Source organism: Symphalangus syndactylus, chromosome 1 (assembly GCF_028878055.3).
Source record: "Symphalangus syndactylus isolate Jambi chromosome 1, NHGRI_mSymSyn1-v2.1_pri, whole genome shotgun sequence".
Taxonomy (NCBI): domain Eukaryota; kingdom Metazoa; phylum Chordata; class Mammalia; order Primates; family Hylobatidae; genus Symphalangus; species Symphalangus syndactylus.
This window is the reverse complement of record NC_072423.2, coordinates 41,917,330-41,944,463: the sequence shown is the minus strand read 5'-3', so window position 1 is coordinate 41,944,463 and position 27,134 is coordinate 41,917,330. Positions and strand designations below refer to the sequence as shown.

The 27,134-nt window shown below is 44.9% G+C and overlaps 1 protein-coding gene across 3 annotated transcripts in view; it reads left to right on the top strand.

Moving 5' to 3' along the window:
* Positions 1–1,266: 1,266 nt before the first annotated feature.
* SETBP1 (SET binding protein 1) overlaps positions 1,267–27,134 on the top strand; it is a 390,764-nt gene continuing 364,896 nt past the window's right edge. For 2 of the 3 annotated variants that reach the window (XM_055233568.2, XM_055233558.2), the window contains exons 1-2: positions 2,496–3,104; positions 23,335–23,992. In XM_055233568.2, coding sequence (XP_055089543.1) covers positions 23,507–23,992 — 486 coding nt within the window. In that variant the 5' untranslated portion in view covers positions 2,496–3,104; positions 23,335–23,506. The other variant, XM_055233550.2, reaches the window with a different exon arrangement.

Here is a 27,134-nt window from a genome sequence, read left to right as displayed (position 1 = left end):
ACTACTTTCTCCACAGGAAAAGCGCGGGGAATAGGTCACATGCTATCTTAGTTCTCTGTGGACTTTGGTGTAGGATTTCAGAAATCTGGGTGTATAAGCAAATGAGAAAGGTCATTTGATTACAGAGAATAGTTGTTTTGATATTGTATTCTGTGCCTTGATCTCTGCTTCTATCATCAGCTCATATGCCCTGCTATTTTTTTCCTAATTAAGCATTATTTTCCCAGCAATAACAATGACGCGGTACAAAAGCATAGTAGAAGACTTATCGAAACATTGCTCCACGGGAGGTCCTGCAGTGACAGAGGAAAAGTTTGTGGCCGGTCAGAACATTCCTCGGAAAAAAAGAGGACAGAGCACTTGGATCAGTAAAAGGTGAACTATCCGTTCTGAGTCAGACTGAACCTGCATCCAGACAGGAATCGGGATGGGATTGGGGCTGGAAGGGGTTCACCCTTCAATCTCCAGTCTCTTTCACTCCACTTCACTGCAGCGTTCCTATGAAAAGCTTGACGAAGAAGTTCTGTGAAGGAACTCAAACCAGCAGCCAATGCAGGTAGGCAGCCACTGATGGCCTCAGTGAGGGAATGCCCCCGACTCACCTCCAAATCATTCCTCAGTGCAAATAGCCTAAAACTCTCATGAAGAACGTGATAGGTGTCCTCTCAGAATCCGAGTTCTCGGTCAACTTTACCCCAAGTTCTTTAAGCGGAACCATTTGCAGACCTTCCCGAATCCGTATCTACCCTATATTGTTTCACAATGTAGACATGTTTCTGAAGGGTTCCATTCCTATTTCCCTGAAAAGACCCCCTTTGTAGGCCAAATACAAAAACTCAGAGATTACAAATGCCACCATATTTTGTAAGAACTGAAGACATTCCACTTTGTTCTCCCCACCACCCTGAAAACAACTGCATTCCAGTGTGCGTTTGTCATCTCTCCGTGTCCTTCCCTTCATCAAGTGTCCAATTTCGTGAATAACGAGAAAATGCACATGAGATCTGAATGCATACAAGTCGCTTAACAACAGCAACAAAATAATAATAATAATTTAAAAAAACCCTGAAAGTGAAATGTAATTACCAGGTTAAAAAAAAAAAATGCGCCCGGTTTCGAGAGCCTATCACAGCTCACGTCTGGGCGCGCAGAACCCTCCCCTCCCCCGACACTGCTCCTGTTGTGTCAGATAGTGGCAGTGTTGAGCCCAGGAATACGCGCCGAGCCCGCGGCAGTCCCCGCGGCCGCTCAGTCTTCGCGGCGGACTCCGGGCGCGCAGGAGCCACTGGGCCGCAAGGGCGCCGGGGAGCGGGAGGGGCGCTGGGGGCGGCAAGGGGTCACGGATACCCGGCCACGAACTGTTTTCCTTCTCCCCGGGCAAGAGCCCCACTCCCTTCAATTGACAGAAATTCACTGGGGCCGGGGGGCGGGTGGGGAGAGAGGTCGCTCGCGGCTCGCTACTGGCTGCGCCTCCCCCAGCTCTGGTCTGGGAAGCTGCCCGGGCCCTCCGGGCGAGCAGCTTGGGCGCCGGCGCCCACTGCGAGGAAGATCGCGGGGTGACGGTCGGTACCCGCTCGGCTGGGCCGCGCTGCCGTTCCGATCCTCCTCCCTCCCGCGCCCGCGCCCTCCCCCTTTCTTTCACTAGGAGTCCGGGACTCGGAGAGGGCGCGGGAGGCAGGCACACGGGCCCGACCCCACTCCAGCGCTCACCGGGGACGCGGGCGGGCGGCGACGGGACGCGGCGGGGGCGCGGGGCGGGCGCGGCCATGGAGCAGCAGCGGCGGCGGCGGCGGCGGCGGCGGCTGCAACACTAGCGACCGCGGGCGGACGAGCGGGCGGGCAGGGCCGCGGGGCTCAGCGGACCGAACTGCACAGCTCAGCAAAAGCGCCCTCGCCCTCCGCGCGCCGCCTCCTGCGAGCCCAAACCCAGCAACATTTTTTAACGCTCCAACCCATCCTTTGAAGAAAAGCAAAAAAAAAAAAAAAAAAAAAAAAAAAAAGCAAAAAAAAAAAAAAAGCATTGATCGGAGAGACGGGGATATATATATGTATATATATATATAAAATTTCTTTTGGCTCCTGCTAAAATTAGCAGGGCTCGCCGCGCGCCTGTGTGCGAGTGTGTGCGAGTGTGTGTGCGTGCGGGCGTGTGTGTGTGAATGTGATTACTCCAGGACTCCTCGGGCTCCGGAGACGCCATTTTCCCCCTTGATATCTCTCTCCATAAATCGGTGGCGCGGCGGAGGCGGCCGAGTCGGGCGGGAAGCGCGGGGCCGGCCGGGGCGCCCGCCGCTCGCCGCCGCCTCCGCGCGCCCGGGGGCCCCGGCGCCCCCCGAGCTAGGGCGGCCAGCTCGCGGCTCGCCGTTTGACAGATGCTCATCGCCATGGAGTTGCCGCAGCAGCACCTTTGGGGGCTCGGGCGAGCGACCGGAGCCGGGATCTGAGCGAGCGCCGGGGCCAGCGGAGCCGGAGCCGCCGGGACATGGGTGAGCACGCGCGGCAACCTTGGCCAGGGAGCCCGGGCGCCCAGCCTCCCTTCGCGCCGCGGGCCCCCGCACGCCCGGAACCGGGGGCGACGTGTGTGCCCTGCATGCAAAAGTTCACGTCGCCTTGCTGGGTCTTTGACTTTGCAGCCGGCGGGAAGGGGGAGACCGGGCCGAGGGGGCGGGATGCCGGTCCGGGCGAGATTGCAGGAGATGGGCGCGATTCCGGCGGGCCGGCGGGTGGGCGGCGATGCTGGCTCAATTGGAGTGGCTCGCTGGTGGCGGCGATGGTGGAAGCTTTGGGCTAGAGGGCTGGGAGCTTATTGAGTTTCGCCTAATCTGATCTCCCCCCCCTCCGCCCCCCGCCTTTTGCACCCTCCCTCGGTCCTGCCGCCGGCTGGCGGGGCGTTTGGCGTTGGTGGAGTGGACTTGGGAGGGGGAGGGGGTAAGGAAAGGGGTGGGAAGGCAGGATTTTTTTTTCTCTCTTTGTAACTTGCAGGTTAAGTGGAGCTAGAGAGCTACATTGTAACCTAGTTGGATTTTTTTGGGGGGGGATGTATCAGAATCTAACGTGTCGTTAATAGAAAGAAGAACAGGCAAGAAGTGGTCCAGCCGGCGAAGGTTGGTGTGTGCTTGTGTTGTGGCTGTGTGTTAGTCTTTTTCTTAAAAATCTTAATCAATGGATTTGAGTCTCTTTCTTATGCTCTCTGGTTTTGGGACTCTGAAAAGATAGGAATTCCCTTAAAAGCAGACGAATGCCTTTTTGAAAGCACGCATTGTGTGCGTTTCTAGAGGAGCCGTGGGCTTGGGAATGAACGGCAGGCTTCCCCGTTCGGTGGTTTCCAGTGGGAAATCACTCCGAAAAGGGAACCCTTCGGTATCGATTTATTGTTTTTGTCTTCCAAAGCATTATCTCTTTGACCGAAATACTGTCTGAGAAGTTCCGCAGGGACAAAGTCAGGTAAACTGGACCGGGCAGATCTTTGGCAAGATGGTGATAACGGGGATGCTGTTTTCAGTGTCTGTTTGTGATGGAAGCATTGTTGGGTAATAGCAATTTCTGATCGGTAGAGCATGCTGGTTCTAAAAAAATAAGTTAACTGCCGAAATACTGTCTTCCAGCCCTCCTCCCCTGCACAGTACAGCACCTATTCCCCCCGCCCCCCCCATCCAGACCGCTTACTACAAGTCTGAAATCGGATCCAACTGGAAATATTTTCATTGGAGATTGAAAGTTGTGCAATTGGAAATAGATGAGGCTAGAGGTATTGAGAGTGTGAAAAGGGAGTTCTTATTGCCCCCTGATGCTGCATTTATTCTTTATGTGTGTCTGCGTTGGATTCTCAGGGTGTGTATCTGTCTAAAAGGACTGTTGTGGGAAGGATTTCCGATTTGTTTCCGTTTCAAATACACTGTCCTGATAATCTCACCGTTGACATCTAACGCTAAAAGGGCAATTTGTGTGTCTCTTTATCCCTGCAGAAACTCTCCTCCAAAAGGGCAGTTTATTCTGGAATTCTACAGCATATACCTTTCCCTCCAGCGCCTACACTCCCCCCACCTCCTGCCAACTCTCCACACCTTTCCCCTTAAAGTTTAGTTGGAGTCCACTGGCGTTGCTTGTTTTTCTCTTACGTATTTTTCCTTCTTTTTCTTTTCATTCCTTCACTCTTCATCCTGTTTTTCTTCTTTTTCTGTAGATTTACACTAAAAACTAATTTCTTGAAGTCTCTGTACTTTCACCAAAACTATCTGCCGATTTGGCACCATCTCTTACCCTCCTTTAGTAAATGGGTGTATCTCCTGTGCCCCATCCAAACTCATCTTCACGTGCAAGGCATGTAAGTGTGTGTTGTGGGAGAAAGAGGATGGGGTAGAGAAGAGGTATTTGGAGAGGAAGGGCGGTGTTGTGTGCAGGCCACATCTGCAACACTGGACCAGACCTGGGCATTCCGGGGAGAGTTTCCTCTGCACACCCCAGCTGGGATGGGAAGGCGGAGCCAACCAGCCCGGGGCGTGTGAGGGAGGAGAAAGTTTGTAGCACTTTAAGATGTAGCTAGTTTACAATCCCAGGTCACTCCCTCCCTTTTTTTTCTGATTTCTGTGGCTTCTACCATCCTTAAACTCCCTGAGGGGGGCATGAGCTCTTTTGCTCTGACGAGGGATTCCCAGGTGTCAGAGCGAAGGTGAGGTGCTGTGTTTTCCCGTGTGCTTAGTCTCATTGCCTGTTCCCAGAAAAGGGTATTAAGACAGAGTGTTTGGGGGAAAGTCGGAAGAGGAGGAAGAAATCAAGTGTGGTTAAACAGAGTATTTGCAAACTGCAGGGAATGTGGCCTCAAAAGATATGGAGACCAGGTACCCAGAGTGTTGCTTGGCACACGATCTCTCCTCCCCCATTAAGGGGACAAAACCAAAACCAAAACAAACTATTGGTCTTGGGAAGTTGAGTTGGTGTTAGACCTGGGCTGTGGGAGTTGCTAGCCACTACAGTAACCTGAGCTGAGCTGGGGGAGGAGGTGGTGAGCGAATGCACCACCGGGAGCCCGAGGAGGGAAAGGGACTCATCTCTCTTAGTTGGGAAAATAGATGTGTCTCTGGAATAAACAAACTGGAGGTGGGGGAGGGGATGGTTTGCAGTGAACATGAGGTGGAGTGTCTGAGAGGCAGTAGTGTCGGTTAAGAAAGGGGTCACTTCTAGCCTGGGAGAAAATATCAACTACCTTATATGTTCATGAAAGGGCTAGGCAAGTGAAGGACTGTAATTTGATCTTTTGTATGTTAGCATCAGAATGTTACATAGGAAGGCTCTGCTGGAAGGCCCAGTTTTGGACATCACACAGGGGAACATAGAGGTATCTTTAAGTTAACCCAACAGCCCCTGCTGCCATAAGGGCTTCTGGTCATGGACTTGCCTTGCTCAGAGTGAGCTACTTTGTAAATCACTTGACCTAAATGAGGGTTAGGGAAAAAGGAAACAGTGCTTGGGAGTGTCTTAGGATTTAGTTGAAAATGGTGAGTGGGGAGAGGCAGGAGGCAGGATTTTGCTGAAGAAGAAATAAATAGGTAGGCCCTTCCCCCGGGATTCCCTGTTCCATTTCTCCTGTTAACTTTGAATTCCTCTAGGGAATGAATCGATACTTGTCTGGCACAAAAGTGTACATCTAGGAGAGGAGAGTTCTCTCAATGTGGTCATTATTTTTAGTTGTACTTCAGTCTCTGCTCCAAAGCTTCTATATAGTATGCAAAATCAAGCAGATGAGAAATAGCTAGCTGGATGGGGCATCCTTTCTGGGTTCCTGTGGAGACACTGAAACTTGGCTGGGCCTGGACCTCCCAGAATGCCAGTTTTTTCCTTGGAGACTTGAAGTTTAAATTGAAACCAGAAAGCTATTGAAGGCAGATCCAGCCAATGAAACCCTGTTTTCTCTGATGCTCAGGAATGGGAAATAAATAACTTTTTGCTGATGGCATTTCAAGTTGCTTCAGTTTTGCTCCTGCCAGAAGAATGAGGTAAATTATTATGAACACATTAGTATTGTATGGAGGAGTTGCAGTGCTTTAAAAATGGGATGGTGTTATTGAGTTTGTTCAGGGACTCAGTGTATGGGAGAGTCCTACCAGAGGCTGGTGGTGGGAGCACAGGAGGCTGCCCTGGAGGGTTAGCAGCCCGGGCTGAAGAAAGGAAGCCTCACAGAGGTCTTGCTGCACATCATTTTGTCTGGTCCTGGGGTTCCTGTGAAGGGAGCAAAACAATCCAATTCCGTTCCTATCCTGTGGCATATGTTGAAACCTAGTGAGTTTCCCAAAAGGTTTTGGGCCAGGAATAAGGAGTGCTACCATCATGCCTATTGCCATAAGTTTGGGCTTCTTTTAGAGTGGTTTTTAAAGGTAACCCTGGTGTTTTACACACTCTTCATGAAGTTGCACATACTTTGGCCTGCCATATACCTGAAAAGTGCAGGAAAGAAAACACCAGGATGTCCACAGACTATAATTCATGAATGCAGAATGATGATGCCAATCTACATTTTTGCTGAGCTCTGAGTTTTCATTTTCCCTTTTTACCGAACTTTCTATTAGATTTTGATGCCCCCCTGAGATACATCACATTGGGGCTGCAGAAGGTTTTGGGGGACTGTAATTGTAGATCACGGAGTTGAAGCTTCTGGTCCTTATTGTTCTGATTTAGAAGTTTCGTAGGTTCAGTCCAGAACAGCTCTGTTTTTAGAGGGTTTTTTTTTTCCCCATTAGAGGGTACCATCTAAGATTGAAGAACCATTAAATAATTAATTAATTAATTTTTTGTGACAGAGTCTCACTCTTGCTGCCCAGACTGGAGTACAGTGGCGTGATCTCGGCTTACTGGAAACTCTGCCTCCTGGGTTCAAGCGATTCTCCTGCCTCAGCCTCCCAAATAGCTGGCATTACAGGCACCCACCATCACACCTAGCTAATTTTTGTATTTTTAGTAGAGACAGGGTTTCACCATGTTAGCCAGGCTGCTCTTGAACTCCGGACATCAGGTGATCCACCTGCCTCGGCCTCCCAAAGTGCTGGGATTACAGGCGTGGGCCACCGCACCTGACCAAGGAACCATTATTTTTTTAATGGCCGTTAGCTTAGAAACCAGCGGTTGACTTCCTACCCTGTCCACAGCAAATGATACCAGGTAAAGAATGTGAGCAGCCCTGAAGTCCACAGGGTCCTCTGGCAGGTAGCTGCCACCCCCTCCCAGGAGCCCATGATGGTTAATGATCGGCAGACCCAGGTAAAACAAGTGTAGGCAAAGCCAGCTGAGCTGACCCTCAGGTAGGCAGAGGCTCTGCCACTCCAAGTGCTGAAGAGGAATAAGGGATTAATGGTGAGCAGATAAGAGTTTTAGAACTTTGTCAGCTTGGAAAAATGTTTCCTTGATCCAACTTATCTTTTCCCACCAAAAATACCCCCTTTCATATGCATGGCATTTTGTTCTTTTCAAAAATATCTTTGTATGGCTTCCGCCCCCTTGATTCTCCTAAGGAGGAAGGCCAGATAAGCATTTTATCTCCGTTCAGAGGATGAGGCAACTGATACACTGGGTTGCCTGAAATGACACAAGTTGGTGGCCAACCTGGGGCCAGACGGCTGTGGCAAAGTGTGAAGAGCCTCACATCTGAAGTGACAAGATCTTCTTTGGATCGTGTCCCTGTACTTCCTAGTTAAATGACCCCCGGCAAGTCAGTTAACCTCTCTGAGCCTCCGGTACCTAGTCAGTAAAATGAAGATAAAGATGCTTACCCTGCCTACTTCACGGGGGTTATGAGGATTAAATAATACCAGCTAATTTCTGTAATTGAACTCTGGGAGGATTTCCATGCTGCCTCCTGGAAACTGGTGCCTGGGATTATTGTTGCCAGAGCCCAACACTTAATAACCCCTTGGAATGATCAGAAATGTCCACAAGGGCTCCTTGTGTTCTAATAATTCAACCGATGTCCATATAACTGTATATGTAGAATTATTAGATGCCTACTATGCCATGTGCTTTTTGAGACTCAAAGTCTCAGGTGGTATCCAGTTGGACTCAAAGATGTCCCAGTGCTCAGGAAATGCTCTTTAAGGATCAGCAAGAGAAAAGGAAAAAGATGTGCAAACACACAGGGAGGGGAGGCGAGGTGGAGAGAATGAGGGGGAGGTTCTCCATCAGGAAACCACAATACTTAAGCAGTGGCATTCAGGACAGAATTTCTAGCCCCTCTGAAGAAAAGAACTAATAGCAGGGTTGCCACTGTCCCAGCAAATCCAGTAAGTTCTCCAGAATCAGGAAGGTTCTTCACAGCTCATTTGTTCCCTGACTCTTCTGTGTCCCTCCTTTTACCCCTTCTCATGAGAGCTGGTTTGCCCTGCCTGGCAGCCTGCAGTAGGCACCTTGCAGTGTTCTCGAATGAACCCCAATTTTATGCAGTATGCCCCAGGCTGTGTTGTCAGACTGGTTTCTTCATTGACTCTGGACATTCTGAACATCTTCCTGCCTCCACACCTCAGCTGTCTCTGTGTTGTCACCTCCAGGTGGCCAACTAGTTGCACCCAGCCTCCTCTGTGGGGGCTAACTAGTTCCTTCCTGCCAGCTCTCAGCTCCTCATCCCCAGTTCCCAGAGCAAGGCACCCCGCTTATGCTGCCTTGCTGTTTGTTGTCACTTACCCCCCCAAGCTCTGAGCCCTTGAAAAAGGGGACAAGTTTTCCCACACGGCCCTGAACTTTATTTATGAATGATTTTTTTGTTTCCTGAATGAATCACAGCATTTATGAAGAGATAGAATATTGAAAGTCAATGTTGTTTAAGTTGTATTAACACTCTGCATTATGAAGCAACACAGTGAGGGCCCCTTACACAGTGTGAATAATAACTACTTTAAGCCAGTAATAGTGGCTTTTTATATTTTCGCCTAGCTTTCAGGGGCAATCACCCAAAAGTTTCTCCCTTAAAGTTTAAGAGTTAAGCATGTTTTACCACATGTGCATCCTTTCAGTCACCAATTCACTCATTCAATCATCGAATATTTGTTAATAATAATAGTGCGTACTGGAGTCTCATTGTGACTCTAACACACATAGCTCTTGACTTTCTCTGAAAATTCCAATTGTATTTTTTGGCCATCTTGCTCATTTTGGCACTTAACCATACAGTCATCTTTGTTGCTTAAGTCCAAGTGCTTTTCCGCTCTTCAGTGATGGAGTGAGCCTGGCCACAGTGGAAAACAGAGAAGGCTGAGGAGGCTGGGTGCAACTAGTTGGCCTAAGAGGTCAAGAAGGCTGAGGCAGAAAGCAGCCCAGGCTCACATCTATTAGCATATGATGTGGGACAAGCTACATTGCCTTTCTACTGTTGTACAGTAAAAAAGTTTGGATTGGTATAGAGTGTCCCTTCTAAAATTCTGTGATTCTATAGCTAGAGGTGTCCTAGGAATGTTAAGGATTTCTTAAAGGTCAGAGCACCTCAAATCCTTTTAATGGCACCGCCAACAACTGTCCAAACCAATCCCACCGAAGATTAATGCACTTTGCTTAATTTTTGATGGGTTGAAAGAGTTACAGAAAGGGAAGGTGGTGCCCTGGGGTAAATTGAATTGTGGGGAGCACTTATTAGAATAGTGGAGTCAGTCATGGAGGACAGGGAAGGGGAGAGGAGGCAATGGTGAGCTGAATGTGAGGACATACCACTAAGAGTAATGTGGAAGGAAGAAAGGGATTAAATTACCCACATCTGTTTTGAACTGGTTCTCTTTGGTAAAATAACTGACTTGAATCAAGGGAGATGGAACAGACAAAGACAGTTTCTAGGAAGTCCGGAATGTATTCTGTAGTTGGGCCTTGCTGCTGCTTCCTGTCAGGTGGCATCTGGAAACCCTGCTATGGATACTTCACTCATGTCATGGATCTAGTGGGCTGGATGTGATTTCTCCATGTAGATTCTACAGATCATGAAGTCTAGGGCCATGCCTGGGTTCCTGAGGTGTCCTCTCCATCCCCATAGCACCTGTCTGCCCAGCCACATTGCAGCCTGTGTTCAATAATAGCTAATGGGTTGGTTTGTGTGCATTCTGAGATCAGATACGGTGACCCACAGTCTGCAAAACCAGAGCCTTCTTTGATTTGGGTTGGAGTAGGATCAAGGAAATTGGGCTTTGGCCTAAGGTACTATAAAAGTTCCGTGGGATTGATGAAGCACCTGGGAGCATACTGGTTGGATATTTAGGAAGAGGATATTTAAGCCACTGAAATGCTGAAATTGCTTTTAACCCAGGATCTAGTAAAGGATTTGGGATGAAAAAGGGGCATGCAATATTGTTAGCCAAATTTAGTAAACAGCAATTTCTTCATTATTCCTTTTATCTGCCAATGATTTTCAATTCTGTCAGTGGAAAGGAGTTTCTTGTAGTTTGAATTTGTGGCTTGGAGAAAGGTTGAGATGGGGAAGCTGAATTTGATGGAACCAACTTAGTAGCTCATCAGAAGCAGTGAGAGCACCAATGTGCTTGTAGCAGACTAATGAAATCAGTGTGGCAAGTCCTGTACAGTTGTTGGTGTCTCTTTCTGTGACCTATTGTTATTTGAGCAATGAGACCTTTGATTTTTTTTTTTTTTTTTTTTTTTTTTTTGAGACGGAGTCTTGCACTGTCATGATCTCTGCTCACTGCAACCTCCATCTCCTGGGTTCAAGCAATTCTCCTGCCTCAGCTTCCTGAGTGGTTGGGATTACAGGCTCCCACCACCATGCCCAGCTAATTTTTTATATTTGTTGTAGAGATAGGGTTTCACCATGTTGGCCTGCCTGGGTCTCGAACTCCTGACCTCGTGATCCGCCTGCCTCAGCCTCCCAAAGTGCTGGGATTACAGGCACGAGCCACCGCGCCCCGCTAAGACCTTTGGTTTTTAAAAAAGTATTGATTAATAGTAGTGACTAAAGGGGATGATTTGATGTGAAAGCTCTGTGAACCTTTCTACTCATTATACTTTAGAGGTCTATTATGATTGGTGTTTTGATCCACAAATCTTTATTAAAATATCAGCGTTGCCGATTGTGTGAGTCATTGTGCCTGGTACACTTGGTTGGGAAAGGCCTGCTCTGAGATGTGGCTTTTGCCCTGGGAGAGTGGGCAGTGTATCTACAGATATGTGCTTTGCTGAAATGGAAAGCATTCTTCTGCAGCCAAAGTTGGAACATGATCCCAAATAGAATTTTGCTATTTGTGTGATCAGGCCTAGGGTATAGTCAGGGAAGATTTCAAAGAGTATGTGTTTAGGATTTGACAGAAGATGTAGAACAAGGGGACATTCTTGGCGGGTAGAATAGCTTTGGCATAGGGGCAGCAGTGGGACAGAGTTCAAATGTGAATTGAGAATTGCCTCAAGGAAACAAATGCTAATTTCGAACACGTACTGCATCTGGCAGAAGCAGGACGGCCCTGAAGATGAAGGTCAGAAGGCTGACATTGAGGGGCAGACACCCCCATAGCAGATACCTTTCTGGTCTGAGGTCTTCTGTCCACAGTGAGAAGGATAAAACCCAGGGCCCTCTACGTTGGACTCAATATACCTGTTATAATTCAAATGAATCAACCTTCCAACTCTCTGATTTAGCAAAAATTGGTTTGTTCATTGACATTATTATTGATTGTCACCAGACTCTGATGGGTGCCATGGGGATCCCAAGAGATGGAGTGAAAGATGCCCATGAAAACCAGGGGAGGAGTAGCAGCAGCCAGCCATGTAGGCCTAAGTGCTGAATTGTAGTGGGAGCCTGAGGGGTTTAGTATCTCCAAGGGTTAGTCAGATCAGAGAAAGCTTTGAGGAGTAGGTGGAACTTGAGCTGAGTCCTTGACAATGGAATAGTCTTGGGTAGGTATGGAGCAGTGGGGAAGATCATCCACTTGGGAATGTAGAGGGAGAAAGGACAACAGTTCAGCATAGGGCTCTGTGGAGTGTAAGGCAGCAAGACAGATGGGATGGTGTCCTGTGAGAAACAGGCCAAGGATTCATCTCCCCTAAGCTGAAATGGGGAGGCATGCCCACAGCTTTCCAAGTGCAGGGAGAGCAGTCTTGGGGAGCAGGTGGGTGTGCCTGTCAGAGACTTCCACACATACCACACATGAGAGAACGCTGACAGCTGACTCTGCCTCCCGCTGCTAGGTCCTGTCCGCTACCAGCTCTTCAGCCTGGGGTTCAAAAGAGGTATCTTTAGAACAAGAAATGAAATTATATATAAGCATTTGGAATGGGGATGGGCTGCTCTGGGGAACATAAAACTCTTGTGATACTGGTACTTATTTCCAAGTGTTTAATGTATAATTGGAGAAGGAAATATACAAGATTCAGTAACAAGGCAACGTTTAATGACAGTACAAGGTAACTAGAGGAGATATATCATAGAGAAAGGGAAGTGGAGCTAATAGTTGTTTAGTTCTCTGGTATGCTTAGCATCTCCTTTGCAGCAGAAGCACAAACATATACGTGCCAGATTACACTTTATGTTCAAATGACAATGAACACAGCAATGGCTGAATCAGATGGTTGAGAAGTCAAGGAATTTGAATTAAAACTGAACAGGTAGTGAGGTGAAAGAGAAATTTGAAAGACTTTATTATTATCTGTTAGATAGTTCAGTTTATCCTCATTGCCTCCAAGTATGTCTACCATTTCCTTCCTCAATTTACAAATGGTGTGGTGGAGGACCAGAGTTTTCAGGGACCACTAATACAGAGTATTTGAAGACTGGTGGCTCTATGGTTCAAATAACATTTGGAGTCAGACACAACTACCCCTGTGATTTCAACAAATCCCTCAACTTTAATTTTCTTATCTGTAAAATGGATATGTCTCTGGGTTAAAATCAGATAATAAATCAGGGTTAAATAGTATGATAAACTTAAATCAGATGAAAAACATAAATAAACTTAGAGAATACCTAATGTATGTTAACAATTCAGATTATTTTCTTTACAATGTGAATCTCTCCACCCTGCTTGGACAGGAAATATTATGGTCATAATTACTTCTTTCAAATCTATTATATTTAATCTATTTTGGCATTGTGCTACACATATTATTTACCTTTTTTTCCTGCAAGATTCTATGAAGAGAATTAGAAAAGGCAGATGAGAAAACTGATGCCCAAGAGAGTTTAAGTGACGTGGCAATTCAGATGGCACACTGGTTTTAGAACTCATGTATGTAGAAGCAACTAACAACTGTTGGTCAAAAGTTGGCATAACTTTGTGTTTTAGATACCTCATGATGTCAAACTAAGAGGGTTTGTAATCATATATACCTTGATTTGATTATGAATCTGGCACAGAAAGTGTGTGCTCTTGAGTAAATCATTAACCTTTCTGGACCTTAATTTCCAGGTCTGTAAAATGAGGACAAGATCTTCTGCATCACAGTGCTGTTGTGTGAGTTAAATTGATAATGACTGTAAAGAGCTCAGCACAAGTTAGTGGCAATGTTTAACCACCGCCCCCTCCACCCCCCCCCCAACCCTTTCACTACAAGAGATCACTTTTCCTTGACTGAACAGAGGAACACAGGCACAAGTAACACATTAAAGCCAGAGCTCAACCTGCAAACTTGATTGGCCCAGGAGGGACTTGTAGAGATTTTTCCCCAGGGAGCAAAGACACAAGGGTCATGCTGTTGTGTTGTGTTATTGGTTCCCAGAGGAGACACTGTTTTTTGCAGCTAGAGTTGGTTAATGGATAGTATGTCAGACCTCAGGTCTCAGAAGTTTGATCTCCTTTCCTTATCATAGAGATCCCTGAGTACAGAGACTAACGGCATATGCTTAGCTTTGTCTTAGGTTCAGCCAGCCCAGCCAGGCTGAGCTGCAGAGTCAGCAGAATCTGATAAAAAGGTGGAAGGTACCAGTCCTGGCTTTGAAGGGCTTCTGGTTGGGGAGACAAGGCTCAGTACCTGGGAATGTCAGAGCTGGAAGGGGCCACAGAGTTGAACTCATGTTCTCTGGTCCCAGTTCTACATACAATGATGGGAAGACTCAGGGAGAAAAAGGAGCTTGCCCAACGCCACCAGGTCTAAATGGCGGAGGAGGGATTGGAATGTGGAATTCCTGACTGTACCCAGTATTATTTCCTCCATGAGACAAACTGGAAACAAGAGAAGAGCAATAATCAAACAACAGCTAAATGGTCAGGTTAGCAGATGCAAAGGAAACTAGTTGTCTGTGCTTCTCATTGTGTAGGAAGATGGAGGAGGTTGGTCTTCAACTCCTGTCCCTCAGGGCTTGACTTGGAGTCTTAGAAGAGAGGGCAGCACTTAGCCAAATGCTAGCTTGGTGATCAACTATGGGAGTAAATCAAATGTAACAAAAAAATTTGCACACTTAGGTGATCCCAGTATGTTCTTTCATAATTATTATCTCATTTAATCTTTACTTCTTGAAACAACCCTTGAGGTAGGATTATTACCCCATTTCCAAATGAGACTTGAAAAGATTAAAAATGTTTGCTAAGAACACAATTACTAAGTGGGAAAGGGAGGCTAAGAAATCTAAACCATGACATCACGCCAGAACTGCTTCCATTCTTCTTTTTAAGGAGAAACATGGCTTGAACACTTACTGTTGGACAGTTACTCCCAGTGTTCTCTATGCTTCGAGCTGTGCAGAGACCCATTTAAAATATAGCCCTTGTCCTCATGGAGCTTGTGGTCTAGTGGGACAGAGAGGCAGGTAATTAAAATGTTGAAACAGAGCTTGCCAAATGCTTTGTGATAGCAGAATGACCAGGGAAGTGAGAGCAAGACCGTGTGTGTGTGTGTGTGTGTGTGTCTGGGCACATGTGTATGCAGGAAGAGGTAGAAAAGGAGGGTCCAGCCAGTCTCCATGAAGGAGGTGAAACCTGACCCAATTCTTGCAGGATAACAAGAGTTAACCAAGTAGAGAAAGGAGAAAGGGCCAGCTAAACAGAGGACCTATCAGGGAATCATATACAGTAATGCCCATCAGTGGGACATGGGAGATCTGCAGCTTATGAGATGCGGCTAGAGCATGTGGTAGGTGAAGTAGTCTGGAAATGCTGCTTGGAAGAGGCAAAATGTGATCAGGAACATACCACACAAGTGCAGAGTATAAAAACACCACTGAGTAGGAGCTTTGTCCTTTGCTATAGACAGGTGATGTATCTTCAGGGTCAGAGAACCATGGTGTAGAGCTGCCCTTGCTCTTGCCGATTGAGAGATAGGTAAGAGTTGGGTCACCTGCTAGATTTACCAGGTTGATGGAGCGTTTACTCTGGGTGTTTCTGCAGCAGGAAGGAATTCCGTAAAGATTACTCAGTTATAGGCACCTGAGTCAAGTGGTGTCTGTCTGGCCTCTCATTCAACATTCACTGAATGAATAATTTGGAGTGTCTCTCTGTATCAGAAACTGTGCCAAGCCCTGGGGATGACCATGGTGAGCCAAATAGGCACAGGTCTTACCTTCAAGGGCTTATCATCTAGTGGAGAAGGCAGAGTTTGAAATCAAGAATGGCACAAATATTTAAATATATAATAAATGTTAGGAAAGACAGGTTCTGGCCTACAAAGGCACAAAATGGGGAGTTATGATCTGGTTTGTGATGCTCAGGGAAGAGGCATTTAACCTCAGCCTGAGTAATGAAGAAGTGCTAACTCCAGGGGAGCAAGAGGAAGATTCCAGGTGCATGCAAAGTCCCATGAAGTCACTTGTGACTCTCCACCAAAATACCTTAGAAGACATAAAGAAGGATGACTAATCAACCACTCCCAAAGCCAAAGTCAGACAGTCAGTCTCTTGCCAGAACCTGACAAGAGATTCTTATAACTATAGGCCAATGAGTCTAGGTTGAAAATACAATTTCTTCCTCATCTGTAATTAAGTAGGATCACACTCCATCTTTTTACACCATTTGCTTTCTTAATCAGTTTCTGTCAACCAGAAAAGCAGGCAGTCATCAAGTCTGCTGTATGGGCAGCTTGAACAAAACCAGCTAAAGACTTCCCTCCCTGACATCATTATGCATATTCCCAAAGACTATAGCTCTCAGAAAACAAACGGGCAAGAGTGGGAAGGGGAGTTCTGGGAGGAGTGGAAGAAGGGCATTGACTTCTGGGCAGAGATGTTGCTTCAAGTAAAGTTCTGAGGTGAGCACGGAGTCTTTGTCACAGGGCATATTGTGAAGTTTAGCCGTTCAGCTGTTTTTGTGAATCCAACAGAAAAGACTCTTCCCAGTTCAGCAAAACAATAGTAGATGGATGTGTACTCTCAGTGCTGTTCTAGTATATGCTTAACACCCTGTTCTCCAGATTTTTAAAAAGCACTGACTTGTAAAGTTTGCTCGTTCTTATGGTATAAACACTCCCACCATGGCTGAGCTCCCTTGCCCAGGCTGGAGTGCAGTGGCGCGATCTCCGCTCTCTGCAACCTGAGTCTCCAGGGTTCAAGTGATTCTTCTGCCTCAGCCTCCCGAGCAGCTGGGATTACAGGTGCACAGCACCACACCCGACTAATTTTTGTGTTTTTAGTAGAGATGGGGTTTAGCCATGTTGGCCAGGCTGGTCTCAAACTCCTGAACTCAGGTGATCTGCCCGCTTCAGCCTCCCAAAGTGCTGGAATTACAGACATGAGCCACCGCACCCCATGGCTGAGTTTTAAGCTACCAACTTAATGCCACGAATGTGGATTTGGCGAGAGATACACACAGTGGGCTTTTACGAACCCATAGGCACTAGCTTCATCGTATCCCTGGTTACTGTTCACTAGAACTTGATATGGTCTCTGATAAGAGGAGTAGCTCGAAGAGGAGGATGTGACTGGCTTCACAATGGTTAGAAGGTAGTCCAGTTCTTCCTCTGTAGTCCAGTACTTCCTCTGTAGGCCAGACTCTCTCCTCATCAGAGTGTGAGCAAAGAAACAGAACCCAACACAAGGCCCCCTGAGGTGGAAGAAACACTTAAAACTAGGTAAAAGGAAAAATATCAGGAAAATTAGTTAATCCAACAGCAACATTAGAGTTTCAGAAAGCTACCTGGCATCTTTGACAAGAAGTATGACCCGTGGAAAAGGAGCTTTAAGAAACAAGGAGGGAGCATGCTGATGAAAAGACATCAGAATCAGCTGAAAAGTGGATGCATAAATTAAAGAAAGATTGCAGGATACAAAATGTGCAATTGCAGAATTAAAAAAATTCCACAGTGAAGTCAATAAAGGCAAAGGGGGCATGGAAAATAGAATCAAATTGGTATTATGGAGAACACATTGGGGTATGCTCTCCCACAAGGCAAAAGAAGGAAAGAAAAGCAGTGAGAGAGAAAATGATAGAAATGGAGAACAGAGATGAGAGCTCTAAACTCAGAATTACAGGAAAAACTTCGAAAGAAGCCAGAACCATTTAATGGAAGAAATTACCAAAGGAATAATTGAAGGGAACATTCCTGAACTAGAAAGAACCTGCATCTACAGATCCAAAAGGCTCATTATGTTCCAGGAAAATTAAAGGGAGAGAGCTCCACACTACACTCATTTTGTCATTAATAAAATTCTAACATAATGAAAAAGAAAGTCTTCAATTATAAACGCGTAAAGCAAGTTGCCTACAGAGGAAACCAAACCAGGCCAGCCTCTGTTTTCCCTTCATTACTTTAAATGCTGAAAGACATTCTACAAAGTTTTGAGGCAAAAAGTTCTAGCCTGAGAATTATCTAGTCAGCCCGATATCTTTTACGTGTGAAGATGAAAGAAATGCCCTGTGGTATGGGAATTTGCAGAGTCCAGAGCTGAGGGAGGACTGAGGATGAAGAGCTTGGGGAAGTTTGCAGAAGTTCAGGAATGAAGCCGAGTACTCTTCCTGTATTTGGGATTGTTTGCCTTTAAGACCTGAGAGGTGCATATGTTGTTCATGTGTTTATTTTGTAATGAGGAGCATGGAGTTCTACTACCAAGAAATACAGTAAAAATTTTTTAAAAAGTAAAAACCATAAGCTAGTGAAGTAGGCCGGGAAACCATCATTTTTTTTTTTTTTTCTATTTTGTTGATGAGACACTGAGGCTGAAAGAGGCTTATGAAGGCTCCTAAGTGGCAGAACTAGGCCAGGAATTCATTTCTTTTGACTCCTGTTGAATATACTAAGGGCCCTATCTCTACCACCTTGTCCTTTTGGAAAGCAACAGTCAGGATGACAATGGCCTGTATGTGCATGGCACCTGGGCAAAGCAGAAGAGGGAGGTGAATAAATGATACTGGGAAGCCCAGCTTGAGTTGCTTTGTTCACTTGTTAATTCAGTCATCCAGCATTTCTTGAGTGTTGATTATGTGTTGGCCATGGTGCTAGGTGTTAGGTTTTTGTGGGTGAATACGACCCAAGTCCTGCCACTTCCCAAGAGACTCACAGTACTGCTGTAAGGGAGAAATACCCTCATATATTCGATAATAATGCCTATGATCTAGCAACTTGACAGGGGTAATCATATAGACCAGGCATAGTCTAAGGCACTGGTTCTGACTCTAGGCCATCAGAACCACCGAGAGTGCTTGGTGAAAGCCGGCGTATTGGGTCCCAGCTCTGGAGCCCTGATTCAGTAAATGGAGCTCAAGAACTTGCATTTCCACCAGGCTTCAGAATAAGTAAGAGTTCCCAGTTGGAGAATGTATTTTAGACTAGGAAAAAATATTCTATCTAGCAGTTTTGGAGGGGAGGGAGGATGTACTCTCAAACTTATGTGGGTATAAGTCACATCTAGCCAAGCAGGATTCCCCTGGCCATTCAGAGAAATAATTCTTTAGGTTCATGCTGTTCATTTTGGAGTGTACCCATAGGTCTGTGGCTCTGCAGGGCAAAATTACAAGGTGTTGAGTATGAAACAGACGTTGGTCCCAACCCATTCATTGCTAAGGCAAGTGTGGGTCATAAGAGATCCACAAAGTGTGGGTGAAAGACTCATAGTGGCTTGTCTAGCATCTGACTGCCTGTGAACAGCAGAATTAGGAATAAAGACTAAGTTTTGGACTCCTATCTCAGTATTCTTTCCAAATACATCTATTTCTTTTCCTTGCCCTTTTGTTTGCCTGGGGCCGACAAGGCTGTTATCTCCTAAGCAATTTTATCTTTCCAATCTTTCTCCACTCCCAGCTCCCACTGCCGCCCCTGCCCAAGTCCTGCAGGCAGTCATAGAAGGGTTAACTTTTGTTGGACTGAAGGCCTGAGCCAAGTACAGAGTGTCCATTGTGTGCCCGCCCCCTCAGGAGGAGTCATTGACTGCTGGAATGTGACAAGGCAAAACATTTTTACCTTGCCTTGGCTTCCCCAACTCTGTGAGTGCGTGAGCCTGTGCGTGTGCTCACACGCGCATTTTGGCAGGGCTGAATCACAAGAGGACTCGCAGTTGACACCCAGACTCACCAAAAAATTGAACTGTAAATTTGGGGAGGCAGGTACGTGCTGGGAAGAAAGCTAAAGGAGAACAACAGCTTTGTGTGCTGATGAAGTAAACAGACAGGTTAGGTTTCTTTGCTGTTTCTTTTGAAAGCTTATTTTATTTTATTTTTCTAAGATGAGGGTCACATATGGACACCAGGGGCTCGATTATAATCCTCAGGATAGGCAGCAAATTTGGCTGGGGCTGCTGCCTGGGTGGGTGGAGCTGCAGTGGGAGTAATTTGAACTACACGACTTTGAATGGCTGTCAGAGGGCGAAGCCATTTTCATTCAGAAAAAACTTGAAATCCTCCAAGCACCCAGTCCTGCAATGGGTGCTATAGGTAATGTCAGCATTATACAACTACAGTTAGTCTCAGCCTGAGGCTGAGCTGCAATCATGTTAGAAAAATAAGATTTATATGCTCAGAACAACTAGAAGACAATACAAGGCTGCTATTTAGTGGCCAACTACACAGCTGGGTGCAATGTCAGTCCGGCCAAGGAGTGAGCACCATGGTCTGGAGTTTACAGAATGTTGCCATGGAGAAGTGAAGACTTGGGGATGACCTGGAAATATGGAAAGGCTTGGGATCTTTTTATTCATTTGTTTATTCATTCCTTCATGCAACAAACATTCGGGGAACACCAATTGCATGGCTGGCGTTGCAAGGATGAGAGGAAGTGGATATAAGAACAGATTCTGTGTATTTTAAAAAATACAGAAAGAACTATGTATAACATCGCTGTGGAGACCGGTTTGACTTGAGTAGTGAGTGCAAGTTGGTGGCTAATTTGCTTTGGTCTTTTAAGGCGAGATGAGTCTGAAAAGTCTGGAATAGATGAATTCCTAAAGATTAAGGCTATTTGAAACTGCATTACTGTTTTAACTACAGTATTTATTATTACATACTCACATTGCCCTGGTTTGGGTCTTCAAGCAACGTGAGTGAAATTTCAGCTGAACTTTCTTATGGCCCCCTGCCTCTAACATCAGATTCCCTTAATCCAACCCTCACACCATGTACCAGAATTGTCTTCCTAAAGCATAGATTTGATATTATTCCTTCTCCACTGCCATTCCTTAAATGGCTTCCCATTACCTGTAAGATAAAATCCAAACTCGTTAGCGCAACATTCAAAGATGTTCATGATTTTGCCATGACCTTTTATGTCCAGCCTTACCTCTCACAGGTTCCCAGTTTCTATCATACTTCCTAGCCAAACATCAATTCCCTGTTTCTTCTGCACAACCCTGCACACGCCTGCCCAGGACGTGGCCTCATGCCTTCCCTCTCTCTGCTGTGTCTTCCTTCTTCCTGCTGTACCTAGGAAACCCCCATCAAGATCAAAGCTCTGTCTTGTGCTCTTCTCGAAGCCTTTCTGTGTAGTTTCCTAGCTATCTACACCTTGCTCAAGCGGAGAAAACTTTCTTCCTTTTGATTCTGTCCTTTCTTACAGTACATATAAAGTTCTGCGTTGTTTTAGAGTGATTTGTCAAATCTCTCATCAAAAGTGTAACTTCCTTGAGGAAAAAGATTGTATTTTCCTTAGTATTTTGATTTGAGGAGAACTGAAAAAAATTTTTTATATTGAATTTTTTTTTTGTGGATCTTTTATGACTTGAATTTTAAGTTTCAGAACTTTGTCTTGTACATGTAGTTAAATGTAAGAAATGATTGTTTCATTTATTTCACTCTGAAGTGAATCTTTTTTTAATGGAAGATATTTTCTTAATATTAATAATATATTCACTGTATAAGCCCATCAATTCATCTAAAGTTTAGAGTTCACCTTCTTTTATTGTATCATAGAATCTGTAACATACATTTCCCTACTCTGGTTCAAAGGTCCAAATGGATTTCATTTGGGAACTTTGTATGTATATGCCTTGTCTTTTCTCCTGACCTGGGGAGATTTTATAGGTAGGTATTAGAGAATTAAAATGTCATTGGAGATTCCTGCCAAAGGGAATAGACTCTGAACATTACTGCCATAAGAAAACATGGCTTGCAATTTGCATGGATCTGGGATACACACTGAGAAAGACCTACTGGATTCTTACCGCTTGACAAATGGGGAAATGTCCTAAGGTACATTGATGTCTCCAACAGCTGGGGTGGTGCCTGACACTAGTAAGAGAGGCCTCCGTAAAGTCAACTTGAGTATAACTTTTTAAAAATAATGTGTATTATTGGGTAGATAAATCTAGATGAGACAAAAAATCTTATCAGTAAAAGAAATGTCAAGTGTCATCTGGTCTAACTTCCCCCCACCTCCCAAAGTGGAGACTTTGTCCATCTTGTAGCATGGGTCACAGGTGGCTGTTTTCAGTTTTGGCTAAACAGTGTCAGTGAAGATGCTCATGCTCTCACTAGGGCAGCTTCTTCTTTTTCAGAAAAGCTGTATTCATTGAATCTTCCCCAAAGTGGAAGCAGTTGTAAATGTGTCTTTCTGCAAAGCTGAGCATTTTCCAGTAGCTGAATATGCTCCTGGGCTTCTCTGGGGAGCAGGGTCCATGTTGGAGCCGGGGCTACCTTCCTGGCTGGCTTCCTCACAGGGTGTCAGCTAAAAATGTGCTGATTCTAGAGACAGAAGACAAATGTCTGGTCTTCAGGCTTCCAGTTCTTGGTTATTCTGAATGTGTCTTTGCAGGCATCGTTGGGCATTTTCTGGTGGGCACATTTGCCAGCCACTTCTTTAAATTGATAGGCTCAGAGGTAGAAACCTAAGATGTACAGTCATGTCTTCTGCTGGGAAACTTAAGTGTTCAGCAGCTGAGAAGGCTTGAGTGTGATCCAGCCTACAGCCTAAGGGTGGGAGGATGTGATGTTTGCAGCCCCAGGGCTCTTGGTTTTCTCTTGAGACTGAGCATTTGGGCTTCCTTTTGGGCTTTGAAAATTATGCTTATGAAATTGGGAATAATGGAACGTGGGGTGAAGAAGGGTGAAGGAGAGTTTAGCTGATCCTGTGATAGTTCGGAGACAGCCTAACTGATTTTTCTCTTCTCATCTTGGAGGAAGGTAGAGAGGAAGATCCTGGGGGGACTCCAGACACTTCCACAGGCCTATAAAATGCTCCTTCTCTCCCTTTTTCTCTTTTGCTGCTATGGAGACACAATACTACTTCATTTAAGAGACCAGAAAGGGAATTACAACTGTCTAGAAAGGCTATTTTTAATCTAAATAATTAATAATGATTATCTCTCTTTTGTGTCAGTAGAAACATTCGTTGAGGTTGTTTTCCATTAATCACAGTGTTAATAAGTGATTTGCCACTGCACTCTTTTTATTTTCTTTTTGTGAGCCTTACACCTAAGCTTTGCATTTGCTTGAAGAAATAGAGAGGTCTTTGCATAATTGAAATAATGCATAGTGAAAAATGATAAAGGTAAAACGGTTAAGAGATAGGCTGAATGCCCCTCCTCCAAGTGGGTGGAGAGCTTGGCCCAGGCAGCCTGGGGGTTGTGCTCAGCTTTGCAAACTGTTCTTCACATGTGAGACAGAAGTGGTGCAAAAAGCCAACCAAATACAGTTCCAGCAGACCTGAGCCTCAACGCTTCAGACTTCCCTTTCGTCATGATTGGTTTTAACAGTGACTCAGCCAGCTGAAGCTTCAGTATAAAGAAACCTCTAGCTTGCTACCGGGCTGGAGGACTCGCACCTCTTATCTTTATTCTTGGGCCTACAGCCATAAAATTAATAGCAATCCATTATGAAGGCGTGTGTGAATGTGTTTTTCCCTCTGCTCTAGTAAAATCCAATTTGGGGATGTGCTTATTCTGGTTAGCTGTTTTTCCATCATTTTTTTTTCCTGATGCCATAGATAAGTGGAAGGGGGCCTCTAGAACTTAGATTGAGTAACCTTGGGGGTCATTTGGTCATTTTCCTTTCTGCCGTGCCTAACTGTCTCTTTGCTTCTCAGTTGCAGATCTGATCTCTTCTGAACACCTCATCGTGTCTCCATCCCTGGGAATCTGACCCTAGCAACTGGACCACTTTGTTCTTGGAATTTTGGGTGTCCTCTCTTCTCACCTTTCCCTTTTCCCTTTTCCCCTTCCCCCTCCTGAGAACTCCTGAAGACTGTAGAGATTGTCATGGAGTCCAGGGAAACCTTAAGCAGCTCCCGGCAAAGAGGGGGTGAGTCAGACTTCCTGCCGGTCTCCTCAGCCAAGCCCCAAGCTGCTCCTGGCTGTGCAGGAGAACCTTTGCTCTCCACTCCAGGACCTGGGAAGGGGATCCCGGTGGGCGGAGAACGCATGGAGCCAGAGGAGGAGGATGAACTAGGCTCAGGGCGGGATGTGGATTCCAACTCCAACGCGGACAGTGAGAAATGGGTGGCAGGAGATGGTTTGGAAGAGCAGGAATTTTCTATCAAGGAGGCAAACTTCACAGAGGGAAGTCTGAAGCTAAAGATTCAGACCACAAAGCGGGCTAAGAAACCCCCAAAGAATTTGGAGAACTATATATGTCCACCTGAGATCAAGATCACCATCAAGCAGTCTGGGGACCAGAAGGTGTCCCGTGCTGGAAAAAATAGCAAAGCCACGAAGGAGGAAGAAAGAAGCCACTCCAAAAAGAAGGTAGGAAGCCCTGTCTTATAGTTGTTTTTGTTTATTTCTCTGTTTTTGCCATTTTATCCTCAACTTCTTAGGGTCTATTTATATATTATACTTGACTCTAGAACAACATGGGGTTGGGGACTCAGACCCCCGCACAGTTAAATCTGTGTGTAACTTTTGACTTCCCCCAAAACTTAACTACTAATAGCTTACTGTTGACCGGAAGCCTTACTGGTAGTATTATCAGTTGATTAACACTTACTTTATGTATTATATATATTATATACTGTATTCTTTCCAAAAGTAAGCTAGAGAAAAGAAAATGATCTTAAGAAAATCAAAAAGAAGAAAAAATATATTTGCTATTTATTAAGTGGAAGTGCACCATCATAAAGGTCTTCATCCTCATCGTCTTCGTGGTAGGTAGGCTGAGGATGAGGAAGAAGAGGAAGGGTTGGTCTTGCTATCTCAGGGGTAGCAGAGGCAGAAGAAAATCTTCATATAAGTGGACCCTTGAAGTTCAAGCCTGTGTTGTTCAAGGGTCATCTGTACTTGTCTACTCGTTAATTACCAATCTCCTTGATGGACTGTTTAGGGACTCAAGAAGAAACACCTCTGCTATAATCTTGGTATAATGTCTAGTTCATTATCATATCTTCTGCATATCTGACAAAAAACAGCTATAGAATTGTAATTTTGGAGAGTTACTGTTTATTGTATAACAGCCAAGTGTCTGGGTCAGCTGAGCCATAACAAACTTTTTAGTATTTTTTTCTTTGTTTGCATTAGTTTTCATAGTTAGGAGTGAGATATTAAAAAATTTGAGTTAATCAGAACAGTCAAGAATTGTTAAAATCTCCTTTTGTTTTCAGTCATTACTACTGTAAATCTTCCTAAGATGAATCACTCACCTGACTAAAGAAGCCCAGTCTTTGTAGTAACTGAGAGTCTCACAGAACTGAAAAATCATCATTGTGAAAGCCAGTGATGAGCGTTAGAACTGGAACTGTAGAAAAACAAAAAAGGGGGCAAGTGATTGGCCTGAATCTCTGTTCAACACATCATGGACTTTTAAGATTGGGCATTGACTCAACTTGCTTGGTTGTTATTTTCCTCCTAAAAGTCAAACATGGATGTGCAAAGTAGCTAGACAGGTGGTTGGTGGTATCAATTGGTTGGGAATGAATGAGTTCGTATTTCATTGAATTTATTTTATATCTTAGGGGGTTACAGTGACTTACAGTGACCTCCTTTCCTGTGTGTGGCACTCAGCTGTGATAGCAGAGGACTGCCTTAGTATAGTTTTTGTCTTCGAGAATCTTTGGGACTTGGGGATGGCTCTGGAAGAAGCCCTTTTGTTGACAGAGTTTTGGGGTTCTAGGTTGTAGGTGTTAATCATAATCTTTGTCACTCTCTCCCTGACATTTGATCATTTATTTGGGCTCTAGATATGTGGATCAGCTAAAAATGGCACAAATGAATGAACTTCTTTATAGCCCAAAGATAATCCATAGCATTTGTTACCATTAGATTTTTTTTTTCTTTTTCATTTTCTTTTTTTTTTTTTTTAGCTTTGGGGTAGTTATTTTCAATAAAACCACTAGGAATCATATTATTTCTTTAGCACAGGGCTTGTGTCCATCCTTATACCTGGTGTTGTGGCTGATTTTGTTGCATTTAAAATCCAAAGAATGGGCTAGAAGAGACTTTCTAGGGTGACTGACTCCTCACAGTTTGCCCAAAAAATCTGTCCTGGTTTCAAGACTGAAAATTCTGCATCCAGAAATTGCCCCAGTTCCTAGCAAACTGGGACAATTGATCACCTTAGTTTAACATTTTGGAAGACAAAGGAACTTTTAGAAATTGGTTTGTTTTGCCAGAACATAGAGGTCGTGCTCTCTCCTCCCCCATTACAACTTTGCAGTGATTTCTGGGTACTCTGTCGTGAAACCAAAGGTTTAATCTCCACACATACAGAAACTTCTGAGATTCGCGCAAGAAAATGCAACAGTTCAAATCAGGCTCTGAAAGTGAGGCTTTGTGTTGCAGTTGGGTCTCTTAAGATATGAAAATGAATATCTTTGTTTCTGGCCATTGAGTTGGCCAGTTCTTTGTGTGTTGTTGTATTTTTGTGTGGGTGGGTTGTCTTGAGAAATGGTTACCCTTTGCCTCCATCACCTTCACTGCCAGGATTTAAGCAGCAACCCACAGTTTTGGGAGTTCAAACCCAAATTCGCTGCCCTAAAAAGAGAATACATTGTCCTGATTAGGTACCACTTTTCCTAAAGCCACTGATTGTTCCCAAATATAGCTTTCTCCCCATTGGAACACACCAGAATAATGCTTTGGAATCTGTACCATCGGAATGATTTCAAAGCTGAAATGTGCAGTGGACCTTGTTGCTCATATCTGAAGTTCTCAGGCTGGTCATTTTCACCCAAAAAGCTGGATGCTCTTTGTGGACTTTGTGGGAAAGAAATAAAATTGCTTATTTGGATATGTGATTTGCCAAGTAAGCATTTTTATGCCTCAGCAGTTGGAGGGGACAGAGAGGAAGAAGAAGGGCTGAAATTCAATGCACAGTGCTCTTTATGATGACACTGTGATGGGAATACCCTTCAAAACTTTTTAATTGTTAGAAGCTTGCTTCATATGGTACTTCTCCACCCTTCTTACATTTATTTATGCCTAGCACTGTTACTTTCCAGAAATGAATTAATAAAGCTATCATCACTGAGTCTCTTGATAGATGACAGGAACATCCTCTGATCTCTATAGGATGAGAATGTTAACTTTATTACCCTTAATTCCTGCTGTTTTGCAACCAGAGAGTAAGCAAAGGCTAAACCTGAGGGTGAGATGTAGAAACTTTGCTTGCTATGTGTATGGAAAAGTTTAGTGGCATAAACTTGCAGAATTTACTTATTTGTATGAATGAGAAATACGTGATCAGTAATTTGGCTCAGAATGGATGACGATGAGATTTTGTAAGCAACACACCAGCATCTAATCCTGAAATCACTTTCTGGATCTATTTTTATAAGTTGTACCACTCTTTGAAGAAGTGGACATGGAGTGGCCTCTGGGAAGCAGGTCCTACAATAGGAGCTAGAAAGGAAGCCCTGTTAAGCTGATCTTTGAGCTGGTAGCGATTCCTACTAGG